This window comes from Sander lucioperca, chromosome 5 (genome assembly GCF_008315115.2).
Source record: "Sander lucioperca isolate FBNREF2018 chromosome 5, SLUC_FBN_1.2, whole genome shotgun sequence".
Classification (NCBI taxonomy): Eukaryota; Metazoa; Chordata; class Actinopteri; order Perciformes; family Percidae; genus Sander; species Sander lucioperca.
In genome coordinates, this window is record NC_050177.1 from 21662925 (window position 1) to 21680945 (window position 18021).

Sequence of the window (18021 nt, forward strand, 5' to 3'; positions counted from 1 at the left end):
CTATCCATTTAGCTGATCCATGATTTAAATGTCTAAGCCATTGACTTATTGATACAGAATGAGGGGGCTGCCAACTTAATGCAAGCAATTTCTTTGCCGCTGTACAACCTGGGTGTTTGGTGTTTTAAGCCCCCAACATCGTCTTCCAGGCAGCGCTGCCTGGAAAGTACTAGGATTAGGCAATGGTTAGGGTTAGGGTTAAGGTTAGGTGCCTTGAAGTTGACGTTGGGGGCTTAAAACACCATCGAGCTACAACCTGCGAGCCTGAGACGTAGAGTCGTATTACAGAAGGAGTCATGGTTTAGAAGTATCAATTGTGGACTGCAAGCTAACTGATAGCTTGTCACAGTAGACAGAAAGGCAGCCACATCAAGCTAAAACTTTGGATGACATTCCCACATCATATGAAAATAATTTCCTAGCAAATTTGATGCACATAAAGTACAAATTGGTGCAGTTAACTTTTTCATTAAGGAGATTTTACTGGTGTCAAATTAAACCTATGGAGAAATTTGAAATGAGTCAGTTGATGATTCAAGTTATGAGATGAAATTGGAGTATGTCTATGCCATTTTGTTGTCTATTTATTCACCTTTTCAAAGTGATGTTGAGCAAAAATAGAACCCGTGCAATACTGTTTCCATGCTTTTAAAATGCTTGTTCATATATTTATTGACTGGGATGACTGTGCACAAGCGTATGTTAGAGTGTATGTTGGACTATTTATTTGTGTATTTATTACTTTTATATTCAGGTACGGCACAGCAAATTTCGTTGTACACAATATTGTGCAATGACAATAAAGACCATTCTATTCTGTATGGGCTATCACTATACCATTTATGTTTGCACTGTTTAAAAGATAGGTCTGTATATACAATCTCCTTGAGAGAAATTGGTGCCATGTTGCTTACCATGTCTACTCATGGGGTTATTGAAGGACTGAACCAATTTGTTATCAGACAAAACTAAAAAAGCAGAAAATATAGTTTCAATTGTGGAATTGAAAGGCCATTGGTTTCCTTTGTTCCCTGAAGATAGACAAAAAAAAAAAATGGAAATAATTGTTATACTCAATATCCTACTGTAGCAGAAAAATATATTGGTAAATTTCTCCATCTCACTAGGTCTGATTCTATACATTTAAGAATATTAGTAAACATCCTATGGAAAGTCTTTCTAGAATAGGTTGTATTTGAATTCCTAAATATTTCAGATGGGAAACCACAGACACACCCATATCTGGCAGCTCGTCATTAGCAGCAGAGTTCAGGGGAAGTAACGTTGACTTATTCCAAATTCAGGTGGAGAGTTCACTAAACTCTTTAGAGATAATATGTTTGGAAGAGAATCTCTCACATCTTCCAAAAAATAACAAAATGTCGTCTGCATAAAAAGATTAAAAAAAAAAGGTCTGTTGAGTAAACAAAAATATGAATTTAATGAACTTAGACCCTCTTATGGTATGGTCAATGCCAAAGGCAATAATAGCAAGGATAAAAAAAAACAAAAAACGTTGGACTGAGTGGGTCCCCCTTCCTCCTACTTCTTGTTATTATAAAAGGGGGGGATACAATGTTAATTGTAATTACAGTAACAGATGGGTTAGTGTAAAGTAAAATGAATCATGTTAACAAAAGCATCACCAAATACCCATACATCTAAGCACTTTCCAGAGGTACGACGCCTCCAACCTTTTGAACGCTATTTCAGCATCAACTGATAACATACAGCAGCTCGTGATCAAGTTCCTGGCGGCAAGTCCATTATATCGAAAAATCTACGTGACCCTAACAAAACCAGCCTGATCAGGTTGAACCATAATCCGAACTAAAAGGACTGTACTAAATGCACATCGCCACTTTACATATTCTGTGTTGAGCACCATAACACTTTAAGACACTGCGCTGCTAACCACTTACTACAGCACTTTACACACTGTACCATTGACCTTTTTTACCTGTTTTTAAAGTTTTTTTTATCTGGTTTTATATATTTTAGTCTATGTATTCTTACGTACGTCTGTATGATTGTTGTCTTTTTCTGTTGCACTGCAAGTGGCTGGTGGAGAACAGTCTTTTCATTTTCTTTATGTATGCAGGTACACAAGGAACTATGACAACATTTTTTTTTATCGGAATCTTAATCTGAACCAGTTTGGGAAAACATTTTGAGATGCTAAGACCATGTAAAACAACTTAATATTGATGTTATTAATGATAGCAGTGGCTTCCCTTTATTTGTGGAAGCTACTGTACAAAACATCACATGGTGCTAAAAGAGAAAACTCATGAATCAAACATAAAAGAAAGGCTTGTGGAGGCTTGAGATGAAAGTTAACACTTGTGACCTCATGTAGGAAAGCACCGACACACCACGAACCCAACAGACCTCTGTTCACATGCAATCTGATTGACCAAGGATTGAAGATGACGCAGTGAACTTGGATCTGCAAGAGCTCCCTGACAGGAAGGAGAGGAAAAGCTTGTCCTTATCAGGTCTGCAGGGTGCCAGATAATGTCTCGTCCAATGTCCGGCAGTTACTCTGGGTGACACAGGCCAGGCCTCTGCTCTGTCACAAGCTAAGCCTGCTGTCATCTGAAGCAAATCCCTAGGAACCCTCCCTCCACAGAACAACACAGGCTTTTACTGTTTTATGTTGCAATTCTTTATCCGCTGTCCATCTCATATATCAATTTAAACTTGCTGGACTCCATGTGAAACAAACCTTAACTTGACCTAGATTTATTTCAGACTTTTGGGTAATTTATCTCGCATCCTTTTCTACTATACAAACTATTTCTCAAAATGATCAAAGCTGGGATGTTTTATGCAATAGATGAAATAGCTATGTCGTTTCTCTATGGATAAAATACACAAAAAGTAAATTACATTGCACATTAAGTGACACACTGTTGCCTCATTGACAAGCACCTAACAGGCGTACAATACCAAAAATAACATTTTATGAAATGTAGCAGATCAAAATCTACTCAGTCAAGAGAGAGTCAGCGAAGCTTGAAAGCTAACTGAAATGTTATCAGATATAGATACAGCTGTGCTGTGAAGAACACTGATGACAAGCATCATTTATTTAGTAGATCTGTGTAGTGCTCTCCTCTGTGAATATCCGATATCAGAACATCACTAGCATGTTTTGATTGTCGGAACTCGGCGTATATTTAATCTTGTTTTCCGAATTCATCCCTTGCCTGCATCTTCACAGCAGAAGCGTGCCAGTTCTTTGGCATAGCCGGCACGTTACATTAGATCTACAGATGTAGATAAAACATGAACTTCGTTTAATGAATAATGAATGAGCGGAGGACTCATGAATCATGTATAGATTATCTAGCGCATATTTTATTAATAGAATTGTCTTAATTGAGTTGCAGACAATAAAGCAAGGATTAATCTTGGGATTAATAATTAATGAGGTCTGCAGCTGTGGGAGATGACTGCAGTGTAAAGTATAACCAAAGAAACGCTTGCTTTTTAAACCCAGCAGATGAAATCTATTCTAATAGGGCTTTACTCAGGGATACAGGAATAGATACAGAGGAAATGTGCTTACTTCCCACTCGCAAATTCAATTAAAACCAATTATCACTGCTTTACATTATGGGGAAAATTAAACATGTAAGCACAAACAATATCTCATAGAGCTAATTTGGAGACTTTTGGGAAAGAAGAGGGAGGAAGTTAAGCATTAGTGAAGTATGTCTGTACTGTATTCCCATCTGGTCTAAGGGACATCTGGATGTTGAGCAATTTAAACCTCCTCTATGAGAGTCTCTAGGAGGGGGCCTCTGCGACGACTGCCCCCGTGTGCTCCACTTTAAGCCATTTTTCCCCTCCTTTTTCCTTTTTGATGTTGTCACTCCCAATCTATTGTCGCCCTGACAGACAAATGAAAGGCCTGTCCACGTCTGGCAGCTCATTTCGCTGGCAGGTGGCAAACAATTAGACACAGCAAATAGAGGCTACAGGGGGAGCGACATGAAAAGCATGAGACAAAGTTGTATATGTGGTCAGGAGGGTTTGTGTGAAAGCATTTCAAAAATAATACACTTTGCCGTGGCGACTCATTTCAGGCTGCCAGTTCCCATTACGGGTGTGAGCGGTGAGGGCGACAGGGCAAGGCCGCTTCTGTTTAATCTGTCATCAACGCCCTGGAGACCCCCACCCCTCTCAGCTGTCCTCTCTCCACATCCTCCTCCATCTTTTCCCCTATTCATCAGGCTCACCTCAGCCCCAGCTCAGCAGCAGCAGCATGCATTAAAAAGAAGGGAGGCCCCATTGTTCCTCCTGACTCAGTGTGTCCTCCGCCGTCTCTCTGGAGCCTGGCAGTGATTACACGGACACACACAACTCAAACGCTACCAAATCAGTGGAGTCCAGAGGACAGCATGGGCTTTTGGTTGTGCTCAACCAACTCAAATTACTTTCAGAAAAATAGTGATTTTCTTTATCAACCATAGGAGACAAGGATCAGAGGCTTGCAGCTTGAAATCCCTGCAGGAGCAGGTTTGCAAACTGCCAAATCCAGACAGATTACTGTGTGGTTTTATCTAATCCAGGAACGTAAATAAACCGCAGCGGTGCCGCAGTGCTTCAGAGACCTTTTCAAACACAGGAATTCTTTGCCGTGGGATGAGTACAATACAAGTGGCCTGAAATGAATAATGTGTTGCATGCTACTACTTAGAAACCATTAGTGGTATACTGGGTAACTAAGATAAACCCAGAGGATTAACATCAGCATATTACGGTCGCTTGACTGGTAACACACACACACACACACACACACACACACACACACACACACACACACACACACACACACACACACACACACACACACACACACACACACACACACACACACACACACACACACACACACACACACACACACGTTTGTTTCACTATCTTTGTGGGGGCCCGTCATTGACATAATGCATTCCCTAGCCCCTTAGCCTAACCTTAACCATTGCAACTAAATGCCTAACCTTAACCCTTACCCTCACCTTAACCATAATCTAATTCTAACCATAATCCTAAAACCAAGTCTTAACCCTCAAATAGCCCTTTAACCTTGTGGAGTCTAGCATTTTGGGCCCCACAAGGCTGTGCAGACCCCACAAGTATACTGTATTCCCCGGTTTTTGGACCCCACGAAAGCACCAATAGTCAACACTACAATATTGTTGCAGTATCAATACTGAGGTATTTGGTCAAAAATATCGTGATATTTGATTTTCTCCATATCGCCCAGCCCTAGATTTTTTGTAAATGGGCTAAAATTTGCAAAAACTCTAGTACGCTTCTGAACTAAAAAAATAGGGATTTTGGAGGCACCTACAATTGGTGCTTGGATCAAGAATATGGCGCAATGTATGACCATGGAGAGACAAATTGGAGTGTATGATAAAATCTGGACGCCATTTGACCAGTTTGTAAAAGAAGAAGTGGGGAGCTGCTACTGTGATACTGTCATATAATTAGCTTTTTGTAGTACAGCAGAGGTTGAGAGAGAAATTTTGTTGTGGGTTGGGACGGGGTTTTTGAAAATGTTATTTGCAATGAAGAATTAATAAAAACATTGTTAAAAAACTAAAAACTACAGTGATTTTCTGCACAGCAGACTACCAACCGATGACACTTCCTCACCTGTCAAAGGAGTGAAACTGCATGGGCAGCATGGCCTGGGCATTGGCAGCAGGGTCTGGGTAGGACACAGGCTCCAGCCCGGCCTCCATGCCCTCCACTGGAGCTGCCACCAGGCTCTTCAGAATCTCCTTGACATTGATGCCCTTTTTGGGCTGGCTGATGCTGATAATGGAGGAGGACGGTTTCAGCACCTCCACGCTGAGTGATTCTGACACACTCTCCTGGGACTTCTTCACCTCTGAGGACAGTGTAGATAAGAGCAGTCCCGCGCTGTTATCCAGATCAGACCCGTTCAAGATGCTGGCTACCTGCTCCTCGCCGATACCAGAGTCCGTGTGGGGAAGGGAGCTCTCCATGTGAAGGTCTGATGGCGCAGGACGGTCCTTACAGCTGTCAAATGGTGTTTCTGTAGAGCGAACACACAGTTCAAGTACAGAACATATAGAGGATCTAAATGCCATTAATCTCAGACCACGGTCAGAGAGTTTAGTATTAATATTAGTTTCACTGGAATTGAGATCAGTGATTGAAATAGTCAATAATTACATTTTTAACCCTACACTATACGGATCAACATATCACAAATATTTATCATAGTTGGTCTATCTATATGCCCACTACCAACATACTATTTGCCAAGAGAAGTAAGAAATGGATATTTAAAACTGAATCTTTAACAAAGAGCAATAAATGAAACTGCATTGCAGAGCCAACTTTACATTCCAAGCCAAAGAGTAAATTAAGCATGTGCAGAAAGAGCCATGTGCCGACGCAGTTTCTTAGATCTCTCTCCAGAAGCTCCGATCCTCTGGTGAGATTATCTCCCTGTTATTCTCCTGCTGTGCTAATAAAACATGAATCCTTTTTCTTCAGCTTCCTCCTGCCTAAAGCCTTTGGGGGATATCTATTTCACGGCTTTGAAACAGTGACAGAGGAGTCAGATAGCTGCTTTATTATTTTGGTACATAATATACTGTCCCTGTCTATATACATGTGATGCTGGGTGTGACCCAAGACGTTGTTTTTCTAAATCTGCAGCACTCCGTCTCTTCATACGCTGAACATGCATTGTCTATATAGCGAACAACTGTTTGCTTTTTCCCCCAGAAACCTGCAGAGGTGCCTTTCTAGTCTGATTGTGCTTATTTGTGACACAGTGTTTACCTACTGTAGATGCAAGGCCGGCCATATTAATATTCATCACATGCCCCCTTAACGAGGTCAACGGGGCCTGATTTAGCCAGCAAGTCGTTTGACTTCCTGGTCCATCAGACAATTGTCTGCCACATGCCGTCTGGAAAATTCCCCCATTTTCTGGTGAAATTTATGAAGGCGGCAGTGTGCCTCTCTCCTCCCAGCAACCTCTATGATCCCATTCTCCTCTGGTGGATTGCTTGCCTAATGGGCACTGACAGATGGGGCTGAAAATAGCAAGCCTGGCTCCACAGCCCCAAAAACCCACAGTGGTTGGCCAGCATGCTGCTGCTTTCCCATCTCTCAACTTCTCACTGCTCATCTTCTCTTTTCTTTCTTCTCTTTCTCTGTGTGTTCCAAGCTCCTCAAATTATGCTTCCATATTTCCTTTGGCCTCTCTCCTCTTCCTCGTTTCTTTTATTCACTTCACCTTTTGTCTGAATGGAAGTTGATAAAGTGTGCTTACTCGTGCATCTCATAATAGCAAGTTGGCACTGCAGCAGACATTGTGTTAAACCTTTGTAGGCAGCCACTGATTTCCTTTCATGTGGCTTAATGTATGATTTATGACTTGAGGCATATACTACCTTTCATTTCAGGGAGAACGATGATGCCTATTCAAGTTCATAACTACCATCTCCAGCCCCAGTTAATTCTGTGCGGTGCAATTAGCAGAGCTCATGAATAAATCATAGGTGAGCCAGTGGAGTGTGGGCAGGGTATCCCTCCTATTTAACTGAATGAGCTTTGAGCCCAAGCAGACAGCAGTGCATCAGAAAGGACCAAGGACACTTAACATTCATCTGTATGAGACACAGTCAGCACAAGCTAAGATTAGTGAGCAGGAAGAATGGCTGTAAGAGGGATAGGGCACAGCTGTCAGCACCTGTGCTTGTTGGTGAGTTGATCTCCTGACGCATGCTGCGGCCTGATTGGCTTATCCTGGCAGTCTCCCGTTGGGGCTCCAGGATGTCGCGGTACTTGGAGACCATGAGGACAGAGATGAAGTACACCACAGCTAAAGCCAGGAATTGGGCTTGCTTACTGTCATCCTGTGGATAAGAATCACAATAAAGTTACGCCACTCTCTATTCAGAAGATCTCATTTCACACAATGCACTGCTGCTCTCTGAAAATGGTTCTCTTACAGCCAACACACCGTGCATAGACCATGACAACACATTCAAAGTACTGACATTATTCTCTAACATATGTCTAATACTTGCTTTGAAATATGTGGCTTTGAAATACATCCATTTAAATGTTGCGGGCTTGTGTTCAACAGACAGCCGCTCAGCCGCTCAGTTGACAAGGACACCTTTGGTGTTTCACCTGTTGATAGTAGGGTATTACATTGCGCACCTGTTTGTCTGCCAACAAAAAAACCAAACTAATCCTATTTTCCTCTTCCTTTCTACCTGCAGCCAATCTTTGTGACAAACACATGCAACTCTTGCATGTACAAGCTCTGCACATACATACACACACACACACACACACACACACACCACCAGCACTCACCACATCACGAAACACCACGGCGCGCAGTCGACTGATGTCCACATCCTGCAAAAGGCGATCAGGGTCCTTGATGGGAGACAGGTTACTAGGGACAGTCTCTATGGCTGTCTAAAGCAAAAAGACAACACAATATGACATGCTACTCTGTTCAGTTACAGCTCAGTTAAACTGTATACTGCCAATACTTTTCTTTCCAACATCTGTATGTTAGTACACAAAGACAGATTTAGTACTATGGGGGGTGTAAATGACCCTTAGAATAGGAGAGCTGATTTAGCGTTGGTACAGGTCACATTATAAGGATGGGGCAAAGTGTTCTTAAAGTAAAATGCAATGTATAAATGAAATGTCCTAGGGGCACAGAAACCACACATCCTACCTTGTTGGACGTCACAGCATTTTGCAGGTTTTCATGAGTCTTGTTGTTGTTGGTAATGGAATACTTAAGTCCTCTGTCTCTGTGTCTCTGCCTGCACTCGAGACAATTCCTAACAGCCACACAACACACTGCACACACACACACACACACACACACACACACAGAGACACACACACACACACACACACACGCGCGCGCGCACACGCATACACAGCATACAAATAGGCTCTCATTTCAGGGTTAAAAGTAAATTAAATGTTGATAACATGCATGACCTCTTTAAAATGAATCAGTTATCTCTGATGACTATTTGTTCCAGGCTGCCAGGACAGAGACCGGAGTTAAAATCATCAGCCAGACTGATTTCACACTGAAGCCAGTGACGAGAAATTGTATGTTTGCACCAAGGACACTGTGAAGTCTGAAGGCGATTTCCCATCCCCCAGAGCACAACTTGGAGTCAACAATCCAGCAAACACAGGCTCGCGCACACACAGACCCACAGGCGCAAACAGATATAGACACAGAAACACTCTCACATGCCCAGCTAAAAAGAGACACAAACACACACTTTTTCTATGACTGTTTCATGTATCCAATAATTCTAAATATTATTTAATAATATTATTTAATTTTATTCTAAAACAACTGTACTCTACATTTATTTAGCAGTTGTCTACTTTGCATTCAAATGCAATTCATCAAATCTCTATTATGTACACAGACACACTCAAACACACACAAGAGCAGAGAGGACCTTGTGACTTTTATGAGACACACCAACGACTAACACAAAAGGCTACCATTTGCAAAGACTACCCGATTGGACTGCAAATGATTCTCTCTGCTCATTATGAATTCCTTAACGATGATCATGTCGGTTTTAACTGCTCCAAACTGCAACAAATCCCTGCACATTCTCCAGTATAGTATACAATTAGCAAAGGACTCTTAAATTAATTAGCTTTGCTGGTCAAACAGAGGATTTTTGGGGATTAGAGGAATTATTAGCGTGTGAAGAGAATACCGTCATAGCATTTTCTAGCTCATCAATTTTCCAGTGTGCAAAAGATACAATGGAGATGCACAAAGACAGATGTAATTGTTTTAGTGTCTCCCTGCTCATGACCTTACCAAGTCTGAGGCACTGACGCATCAGGCCCCCGGAGGACATGTTCTTCTCAGCCTCAATCTCACTGAAGTTGAGGGAGCTGGAGAACACCAACACGTCTACCATCACCATGAGACGGGACAGGAAAGTGATGGCCGTCTCCGAGGACATGCCCTGTGTTGCCTCGACGTTCTCAGACTCCGTCTTGTACAAGCAACAAAAAAGACATCAGTCACATTAAAACCAAAGTGCATATGTACAATATCATCTCGGCCACATTCTCCCCACTAGCTGTGTTTAAAGTAGGGCTGGGCAATATAGCGATATTATATCGATATTGATATATGAGGCTAGACATCGCCTTAAAATTTAGGATAGTGTAATATTCTGATAAGACAAGATTAGTCTTTTCCTGGTTTTAAAGGCTATATTACAGTAAAGTGATGTCATTTCTGAACTTACTAGACTGTTCTAGCTGTTCTGTTTTTTACACATTACTGATGATGTCCCTCTCTTACTCCCCCATGTACCTCTGTGTTCCTCTCGGTATACGTGTTTACTGCTGTCTGCGTTGTATTTCAAATTGAATTTAATGTCATTTAAACTGTATGTATTTCTAATGTATTTTATTTTCTAGCCCTCCTTCCCTTAGGGAAAGAGAACCTGTTCTTAATGACAGGCCTGAAAAAATAAAGGTGAAATAAAAAATAAATAAAAACATTATTTCTTACAAATCTCATTGTGTACATTTTTTGTGAAAGCACCAATTGTCAACCCTAACATATCGTCACAATATCGATATAATGGTAAAAAATATTGTGATGTTCTCCATATCGCCCAGCTCTAGAGTAAAGCATTATTCTTTTCAACAGAAACAAGCAAAAGAATATGGAAAGAGGGTCAAATCACAGATATAGGTCAGGAAGAAGGCAGCAGCATGGACCATTATTATTATGCGAGGGTGAGTAGGGTCTCTGAGGAAGCAGAGATCATATTCAAAATTGTAAAAAATGAGTGGAGGGTTTGATCCATAGAAATAAAATTTTCTATGATTTGATCTGAGTTCGGCTGATTATCAAATAATAATTTTTTTAATAATTTATACTCTTTATTGATCCCCAATGGGGAAATTACAATTTACACACAGGCCTGAAATACACACACACACACACACACACACACATGCTCAGGTCCTTTCACATGCACTAATGGAGAGATGTCAGAGTGAGTGGGCTGCTGAACAGGCGGGATATTTTTTTCCATATGCTTTTTGGGTCGAGCCCAAGCAGACACTTTTTTGTTTGCTCTCCTTTCCTCCGTGTTGAGACATGGAGAGGTTTTCTAAAGAAATATTTGAGAAGGGTGCCATCTGCACCAGTCCAGAGGGATAGTACAATTTTAGATCTATTTAATGAGCATTAAGCACAAAAAGGGTTGTGAATACAGTAATTAAGAGAGAGAAATTAAAATAATAACCGTGGCACTCGAGACATGCACACACGAAATAAACAAAATATGATCATTAAAATCCATTTCAGCTCAAAACTGCAAATTAAATCTGATAATTACAGTAGATCGATAAAAGTAAACACAAATGACACACAGGGAAGTTAATTACAAACTGTTGCAAGGAATGTCCTCAGCATTAATTGTAGCAAGTGGAAGCTGAGCAAATAAAGGAGGCCCTAATCAATAAACACGTCTTATCTCCCACAGGTACGTCCTGTGGTGAACTACAGACAAACACAGACCAAACGGTTATGATGAAACTACCACTAGATGGCATTATCCACCCACAGGGAAGACAGGGAGGTGCACTTACAGTAGGAGAGGTGGCAGCTGAGAGAAGGGGCAAGATCCCTCCACAAGCGATAATGATGTTGTCTACCATTTGTGAGATGAGGTGGATGGCGTTGTGGACGAATATGATGTTCTCGTTACTATTAACAAAGTCCATGACAGATTTGGTGGAGTGGCTGCGAGGGAAAGAAGAGGAAAAAAATGGATTATTGTGAGTACAAGCATTTATCACATTATATAAATCATATGGCAATCCTCATGTGTAATAAACTAAAAACATGTATAGGTTTTGTACATACAGTCTATGGTTGTATAGAGAAAAAAGGCAGATTGCATTCGGTATATCATGTCTGAAAGCAGGAAATAAAAGTACATCAGGGTACCCCCAGGATTCTCCAAGTTAAATTAAAGACTTTTCAAGACCTTTTTAATACTACCTAGGATGAAATATAAAGCCCTAACCCTAACTTTATGGCGATATAATGGAAAATCAGTATGAATTTCAAGCCAGAGAAAAGAATTATTTACCAAGTAATATTACCTGAATTACCTGAATACTAACATTCATATTTAATACACAATAGCTTTGTGAGGTGTGGTTGTACTCTAATATTTGTTACATTAATATCTCTTATGCTAAGAAACTGAAAATACAAAATAAATACTGAGTAAATTGTAAGGTGACATACACAAGACATTTATTTATGACGTTACTGTATTTATTTAATCCTACGAAAGGACAAGAAAAAATATAACACCTTTGTTAAATGAAATGTAATACTTTTAGGGCCTTATTTTTGGAATATTTAATTTAATATCTTTTTAAATATTTTTATACCCCACGGGTACCCTGTTAGTTCTGATGTGGAAGGGTCATCTGAGTATGACTCTAAGCAGCATGCTCCCTCTCTCTCAAGCGCACATAAACCCCTTCACACACCTCCTCCAGACGTGGACGTCACTCTCCAGTGCACACAGCAGGTCAGTGAGCAGTCTCTGGTGCATGGCTGACCATTTGAACTCTGGGATGCGGAACATAGTGGTGCGTGGGCCAGGGCTGAACTGCTGTCGCTGTTCTTCTGTCATGGGAGCCCCCCGGAGGCCCAAGTCCACACGAATGTCCTTCTCCATCTGAGAGGCTAGGCGGCCATGCAGACTCTGATGGGAGACCAGTTAATCAGTAACAAACAGTAAACTAATTAATTTGGCATCACGCATACAATCACCGTCCATCATGAGATACTGTTTACAGACTAGTTGCTAATCTTATCCTTCTGTTAAGATGGATAGTGCGCCCCTAATGAGATATAATGCTACTGTCATGCTATTCACTATGAATGACGAAGTGCCAGATTTAATGCAACACCAAAGCACTTTTCCTCATCGGTCCCCCTACAGGTTGGAAGTGGAATTGTCCATTACCGCTGTCATATGTGCTCGATGGTGTTTTTTGCCCCCAACGGCTCCTTCCAAGCAGTGCTGTGACCGCTGCCTCCAAGGCACCTAACCCTAACCCTAACCATTGCCTAATTGACTTCAAGGCTGCGCTGCGACCGTTGACTTCAAGGCACCTAACCCTAACCTTAACCCTAACCATAACCAGTGCCTAATCCTAGTGCCTTCCAGGCAGCGCTGCCTGGATGGAGCCGTTGGAGGCAAAAAACACCGATAAACGTCATATGTCTCATTGAACTACAGATACACTACCTGATCTGGTAAACTTGCATAGTGCAGTTTTAGCCGATAGAGGGCCGCAAAGCGAATGCAGAAGTGCCGTTCACCCTTTTACGAGTTGATGAACCACTGAAACAATTTTGGAACCATTATTTTAAGGTACAAAAGAATCTTTGGTGTTGCTTTAAGTGAGTCCTCAGATAACCTCTTCCTGCCTGCGGGTAAAGAAAAAATACAAAAAGCTTAATGCAACCTCTAAATATACCAGTTAAGTTGAATGAGTCAGCAAGGTGCTGCAAAAAAAAAAAAAAAAAAAAAAAAAAAAAGCCTGTTTAAAAAGCAGCAGCGATGAATTGAACATGAGCAATTACACAACAGCAGAGAAAGGTTTTAAAATAAACCCCTGGCTCCCACTGGCCCTCCATCAGTGACCCAGTCCAGGCAAAAGAAGCCTGACCTCTGAGAAAGAGCACAGCTCATACGAGAGGAGGGGAACGAGGGACACATCCCAGGCGGTTTGCCGAATAATGCTTTGTCTATTTCTGCCCTCCTGTTGGCTCAGCCAACTATTCCAGCAGCCCACTTTCCTTTTCTCAGAGGGATGGTTCCTGATGTACACCAGGCCATCCTGTCCCCATTACAACCAGAGTTGGGGAAGGGAATGCTCCCTATGGGTCTGTTAATATAGAACTGTTCACAAAAAGGCCAACACATCCTGACAATGGCAAGTGGTCTCCTTCCTCGCTTTCCGGTCTTTGACCCTGGCGCTGCTCCGTTTCAGTATTCATGATCGTCTGCTGTTATAGTTCCCTCTGGCAAAGCTTTACAGTTTGTTTTTTTCAATCTGGGGAAGTCAGTGAACCTCTACTATTTCTTTCATGTGAAAGTCAAAAAAAAATGGGAAGACGGTCTTTTTGTGTGTGTAGGATATTACTGGATATCTCAAATTCTGTGAATAAACTACATGCTGACTTAGCTTTGGACCAACCTGTGTGGTGGCTGTCGTCTGAATCTTCTTCATCTCCTTGTCTTTGCCGTCATCTGTGTCAGAGATCTTGCTTGTTGCATCTGCTGCACTGCTGGTCTTAACAGCTGAGGGGTCCCCTTCAGACGGCGCGGCGGCGGAGACCACGCGGACCTCAGGGCTTTTGGAGGAGGCCTCGGCCTCGGCGCCAGCCACAGAGCTGATGCCCTCGAAGGCGGCCTGTAGTTCAAACTCGTCCTTCTCCAGGATGCTGGGTAAGGAGCCCAGCTCAGAGCTGCCCGTCATGTGAGCGAGAAGGCCCAGTTCATCCCCAGCGCTGGTGTGGACTGAAGGCTCTGGGCTGGGCAACACCAGCGGCGCAGCTGTACTGAGATCAGGAAGCAGCTCGTCTCCCATGCTGCCTGCCACCTTGCCAAACAGGAAGTTGTTGCTGTTGGGGATGCTGTCCTTGTCATCGTCTAGAGTAATGAGAGGGGATGCATTGTGGTCAGCCATGCTGCCCTTTGGCAACAACACACTGTTGACATTGCTGTTGAGCTTTTCCACAGCAGCACAATAAACATTATCCAGCAGAGAGTCCACCTCCACCAGTGCTCCGTTCTCAGATACTCCCAGCGTCTCCATATCATCTAGCTTAACCTCTGTAGCCTCCACCTTTTCAGCCTTGATGTCCACCAGAAGGTGGTGAACTTCGACCCTGACCCCATCTACAGTAACCTCTGTCCCTCTGAGACCCATTTCGGGCCCCTTGCCTTCAGCCAGCAAGTTGTGAGAGTCTGCGCTCTCATAGTCCTTCTCGCTCTCAGGTGTCTGGGAGTTGTCGTCCATTTCTCGGATCTCAATTGCGCCATTGATGCCAGACGCCTGAGCAGATAGACCAGAGATGGTGCTGACCAAACCCTTCTTCCCTTTCTTAATATTCTCCTCCTCCTGACGCTGGTACTCTTCATACATCTTAGCCAAGTACTCTTTATGTGCCTCGTATGTCACCTATAAGGGTAACATTATAGACAATGTTAGCCACATATTTATGATGCAGAAACGATCGTTTTCGAAGGAGCTTAACAGCGAAGATAAGATAAAAAAGATAACATTGTCTCCCTCAACAGCAGAGGTCAGTATTTCCTCTTTGTTGTAGAGTGCAGTGCTCACCTTAGAGTGGGCTATAGAGAGTGTGTCCACCCACACGCGCCATCCTCCCCACTCATGCTTGATGGCATGGTAGAGCAGAATACGAAAGATGTTGTACACCATCTCAGTGATTTTCTGCTCATCAGAGTTTTTAGGGTTGATGTAGCCGACAGAAAACATCCAGTCCTGCCACACGGAGCACTGAAGCAGACACCTGCAATACGCACATCATCACACGGTGAGGTAAGCCAGATAGCAACAGTAAAATCTGATCCTCTTACGATTAGCAATTTTAACATTTACAACTGAAGTTGGTGGTAAAAGGATGAATTCATCTTTCGTTTGTGTCAAAAGAACATACTGGTGCCATTTGGCATTTTGTTATTCACATTACAACAGATTGTGTGGACCATTTGGCCATTCATATATTCATTTGTTTGTTTATTTGGCAATAGCTTCTCAGAAGATTAAAAAAGGGGCAGCAAGTGAAAACCAATTAAGTGTTGTTTTTAACTCAACAGCTAAACTTAAAGGAGCACTTTCTGCCTAATCATTTTAGGCTAATTATGTTATATATTATTATATATTATAATATGTTGATAAGGGTCAGTGGTTTCCTGATACTTATAGTTTAACTGCAATGTGTGTGTGTGTGTGTGTGTGTGTGTGTGTGTGTCAGACGGTCAAAACCTGTCACTCACAATGTTTTGGATGATTTGGCACCAATATGAGTGTAGCTACACAAGCCTATTAAACACGGTAAAAGGAGGGGGAACGGTGTGCCTATTCTCTCTTTTCCTTGATATGTTAATCAGCAAGATAATAGATGAAGTTGGTAGGTGAGTTCTGCTCACCGTCTGTTCTCCCGGCTGTTGCTGAACAGTTTGATCATGTCTGAAAGGAAGAGTCGACGAACTTCCATCAGCTCTGTGCTGGGGGCGGAGTTCTTCAATAAGGTGGCTACCACCTTGAGAATCACTGAAATCACATTTAGCAAACACAGATACGTAAACATACTGTCAAATGGTACCAGAGGACCGAGTACTTTAGAAAGGAAAAAAAAGAAAACTCAAAATGTGACACACAACATGCTTACTTGGGTTCTGAATCTTGACAGTGGAGTCGGGCTCAGGATGAGGTTTGTGAACTACCTGTGTGCACACCTGCTCTGTCAGAATCTGATGCGGGAAGCGGTGAGAAGACATCAGTCGCACGTTCTGTACACAGAGGCCAATGGTGCGGTAATGTTGGGACATATGAGAGGAAAATGTTTTGTTACCTCGTACAGAGTGTTGTAGGTCGTCACGGTCACAGTGTTGGTGTGCAGCATTAGCCTCTCTCCCAGGAGAGTGAAGAGGCTGTGTGTGTGCATGATCTCCACCTTCCTCCTGTGGATAAACACACACACACACACACACATACATACAGGTAAAGTGGTTTGTTTAGAGCTCCCTAAGCCACTGAAAGGATCAGTGAGTGCTGTCAGTTTGCCTCCCTGTTCTCACCCACAGGGAGCCGGGCTCTGGAGACGAATGTCAGGAACTGCCTGCTATCATAAATTGGGGGAATTTCGGTGGAGGTGTGTAAGATAACGAAGTTAGCCTGTCACTAGGAATGTCTCTGAGATACAACGGAGGAATACTACAGGTGAATGGGTTCAAGTGACAAACTACTTCTGCAAACAGCATAAGGACTGCTGTCGTAATGCTGAGCCAAAGCTGCCGCCACGGCCAAGACAAGTTGTGACTTTCCAAATAATTCAACAGCTTTTTTGTAAAATTGCAGAGGCTGCCAAATTGGACATTTAGGAGAAGAGTAGCATTTCTTTTAAATGTATGAATATGGAATTTTGGGAGAAAAGGGCAAACTGGCGATGCATAGCAAGCTGAGGTTGAACTTACAAGTCTGCTCAACCCAAGAGGTACAGTGGGAGGGTGGGCCTTGTGAATGCTTCCATGAGTGTAAATTCACACTGTTTAAAATATGAAAATGAGATGTACAGTATGCTATTCAATGAGAAGAGATAAAATACACTGCTGGAGATGGGTAACATACTCATACACCATGAAGCACAGTTGGTTCTAAAAACTATACACTTGACAAGTCATATTTATTATGTCTGATCTTTAAGTGTATGATAAGGTGGTTGAGTATATGCAATTTTAAGACAGAAGTCATATATCCTGATATAAATAATGCATGGCCCCAAAAAAGTATTAAGTGGTACTAGTACAAGTACTGACCATTTGACTCATCAACCCAGAGAAAACTAATCACTGAACTAAGTAAAATGACAAATTGAATTACCAAAAGTAATAACATCAGCAGAGCACTGAAGATACAAACAATTACAACAATTACATTACCCTTACAGTACTCTCTATTCAGCAGGAACACCTGGTGCTCCACCATTGTGAGCACAGCAAAGCCACCATATCTTCACCATCCATCCCTGCATCCCGCATTTTCAATCACAGGCTCTCCATCCGTTGGCATTCTCTCTCCTCTCTAATATGCAGCGTACAGTACAGAAGATATCTTCATAGGTAGTTC

At 42.2% G+C, this 18021-nt stretch overlaps 1 protein-coding gene across 11 annotated transcripts in view; it reads right to left on the bottom strand.

Annotated features, from left to right (window-relative positions):
- nbeab (neurobeachin b) overlaps nt 1–18021 on the bottom strand; it is a 252065-nt gene that overhangs the window by 122046 nt on the left and 111998 nt on the right. For 8 of the 11 annotated variants that reach the window (XM_031297415.2, XM_031297413.2, XM_036001184.1 and 5 more), the window contains exons 18-29: nt 16748–16856; nt 16565–16646; nt 16323–16446; nt 15490–15682; nt 14341–15327; nt 12619–12836; nt 11701–11854; nt 9902–10082; nt 8768–8895; nt 8389–8496; nt 7754–7919; nt 5674–6079 (exon numbers count right to left, since the gene is read on the bottom strand). In XM_031297415.2, the coding sequence (XP_031153275.1) occupies nt 5674–6079; nt 7754–7919; nt 8389–8496; nt 8768–8895; nt 9902–10082; nt 11701–11854; nt 12619–12836; nt 14341–15327; nt 15490–15682; nt 16323–16446; nt 16565–16646; nt 16748–16856 (2856 nt within the window). The remainder of the gene's footprint in view (nt 1–5673; nt 6080–7753; nt 7920–8388; nt 8497–8767; nt 8896–9901; nt 10083–11700; nt 11855–12618; nt 12837–14340; nt 15328–15489; nt 15683–16322; nt 16447–16564; nt 16647–16747; nt 16857–18021) is intronic. The other 3 variants (XM_031297412.2, XM_036001183.1, XM_036001181.1) reach the window with 2 other exon arrangements.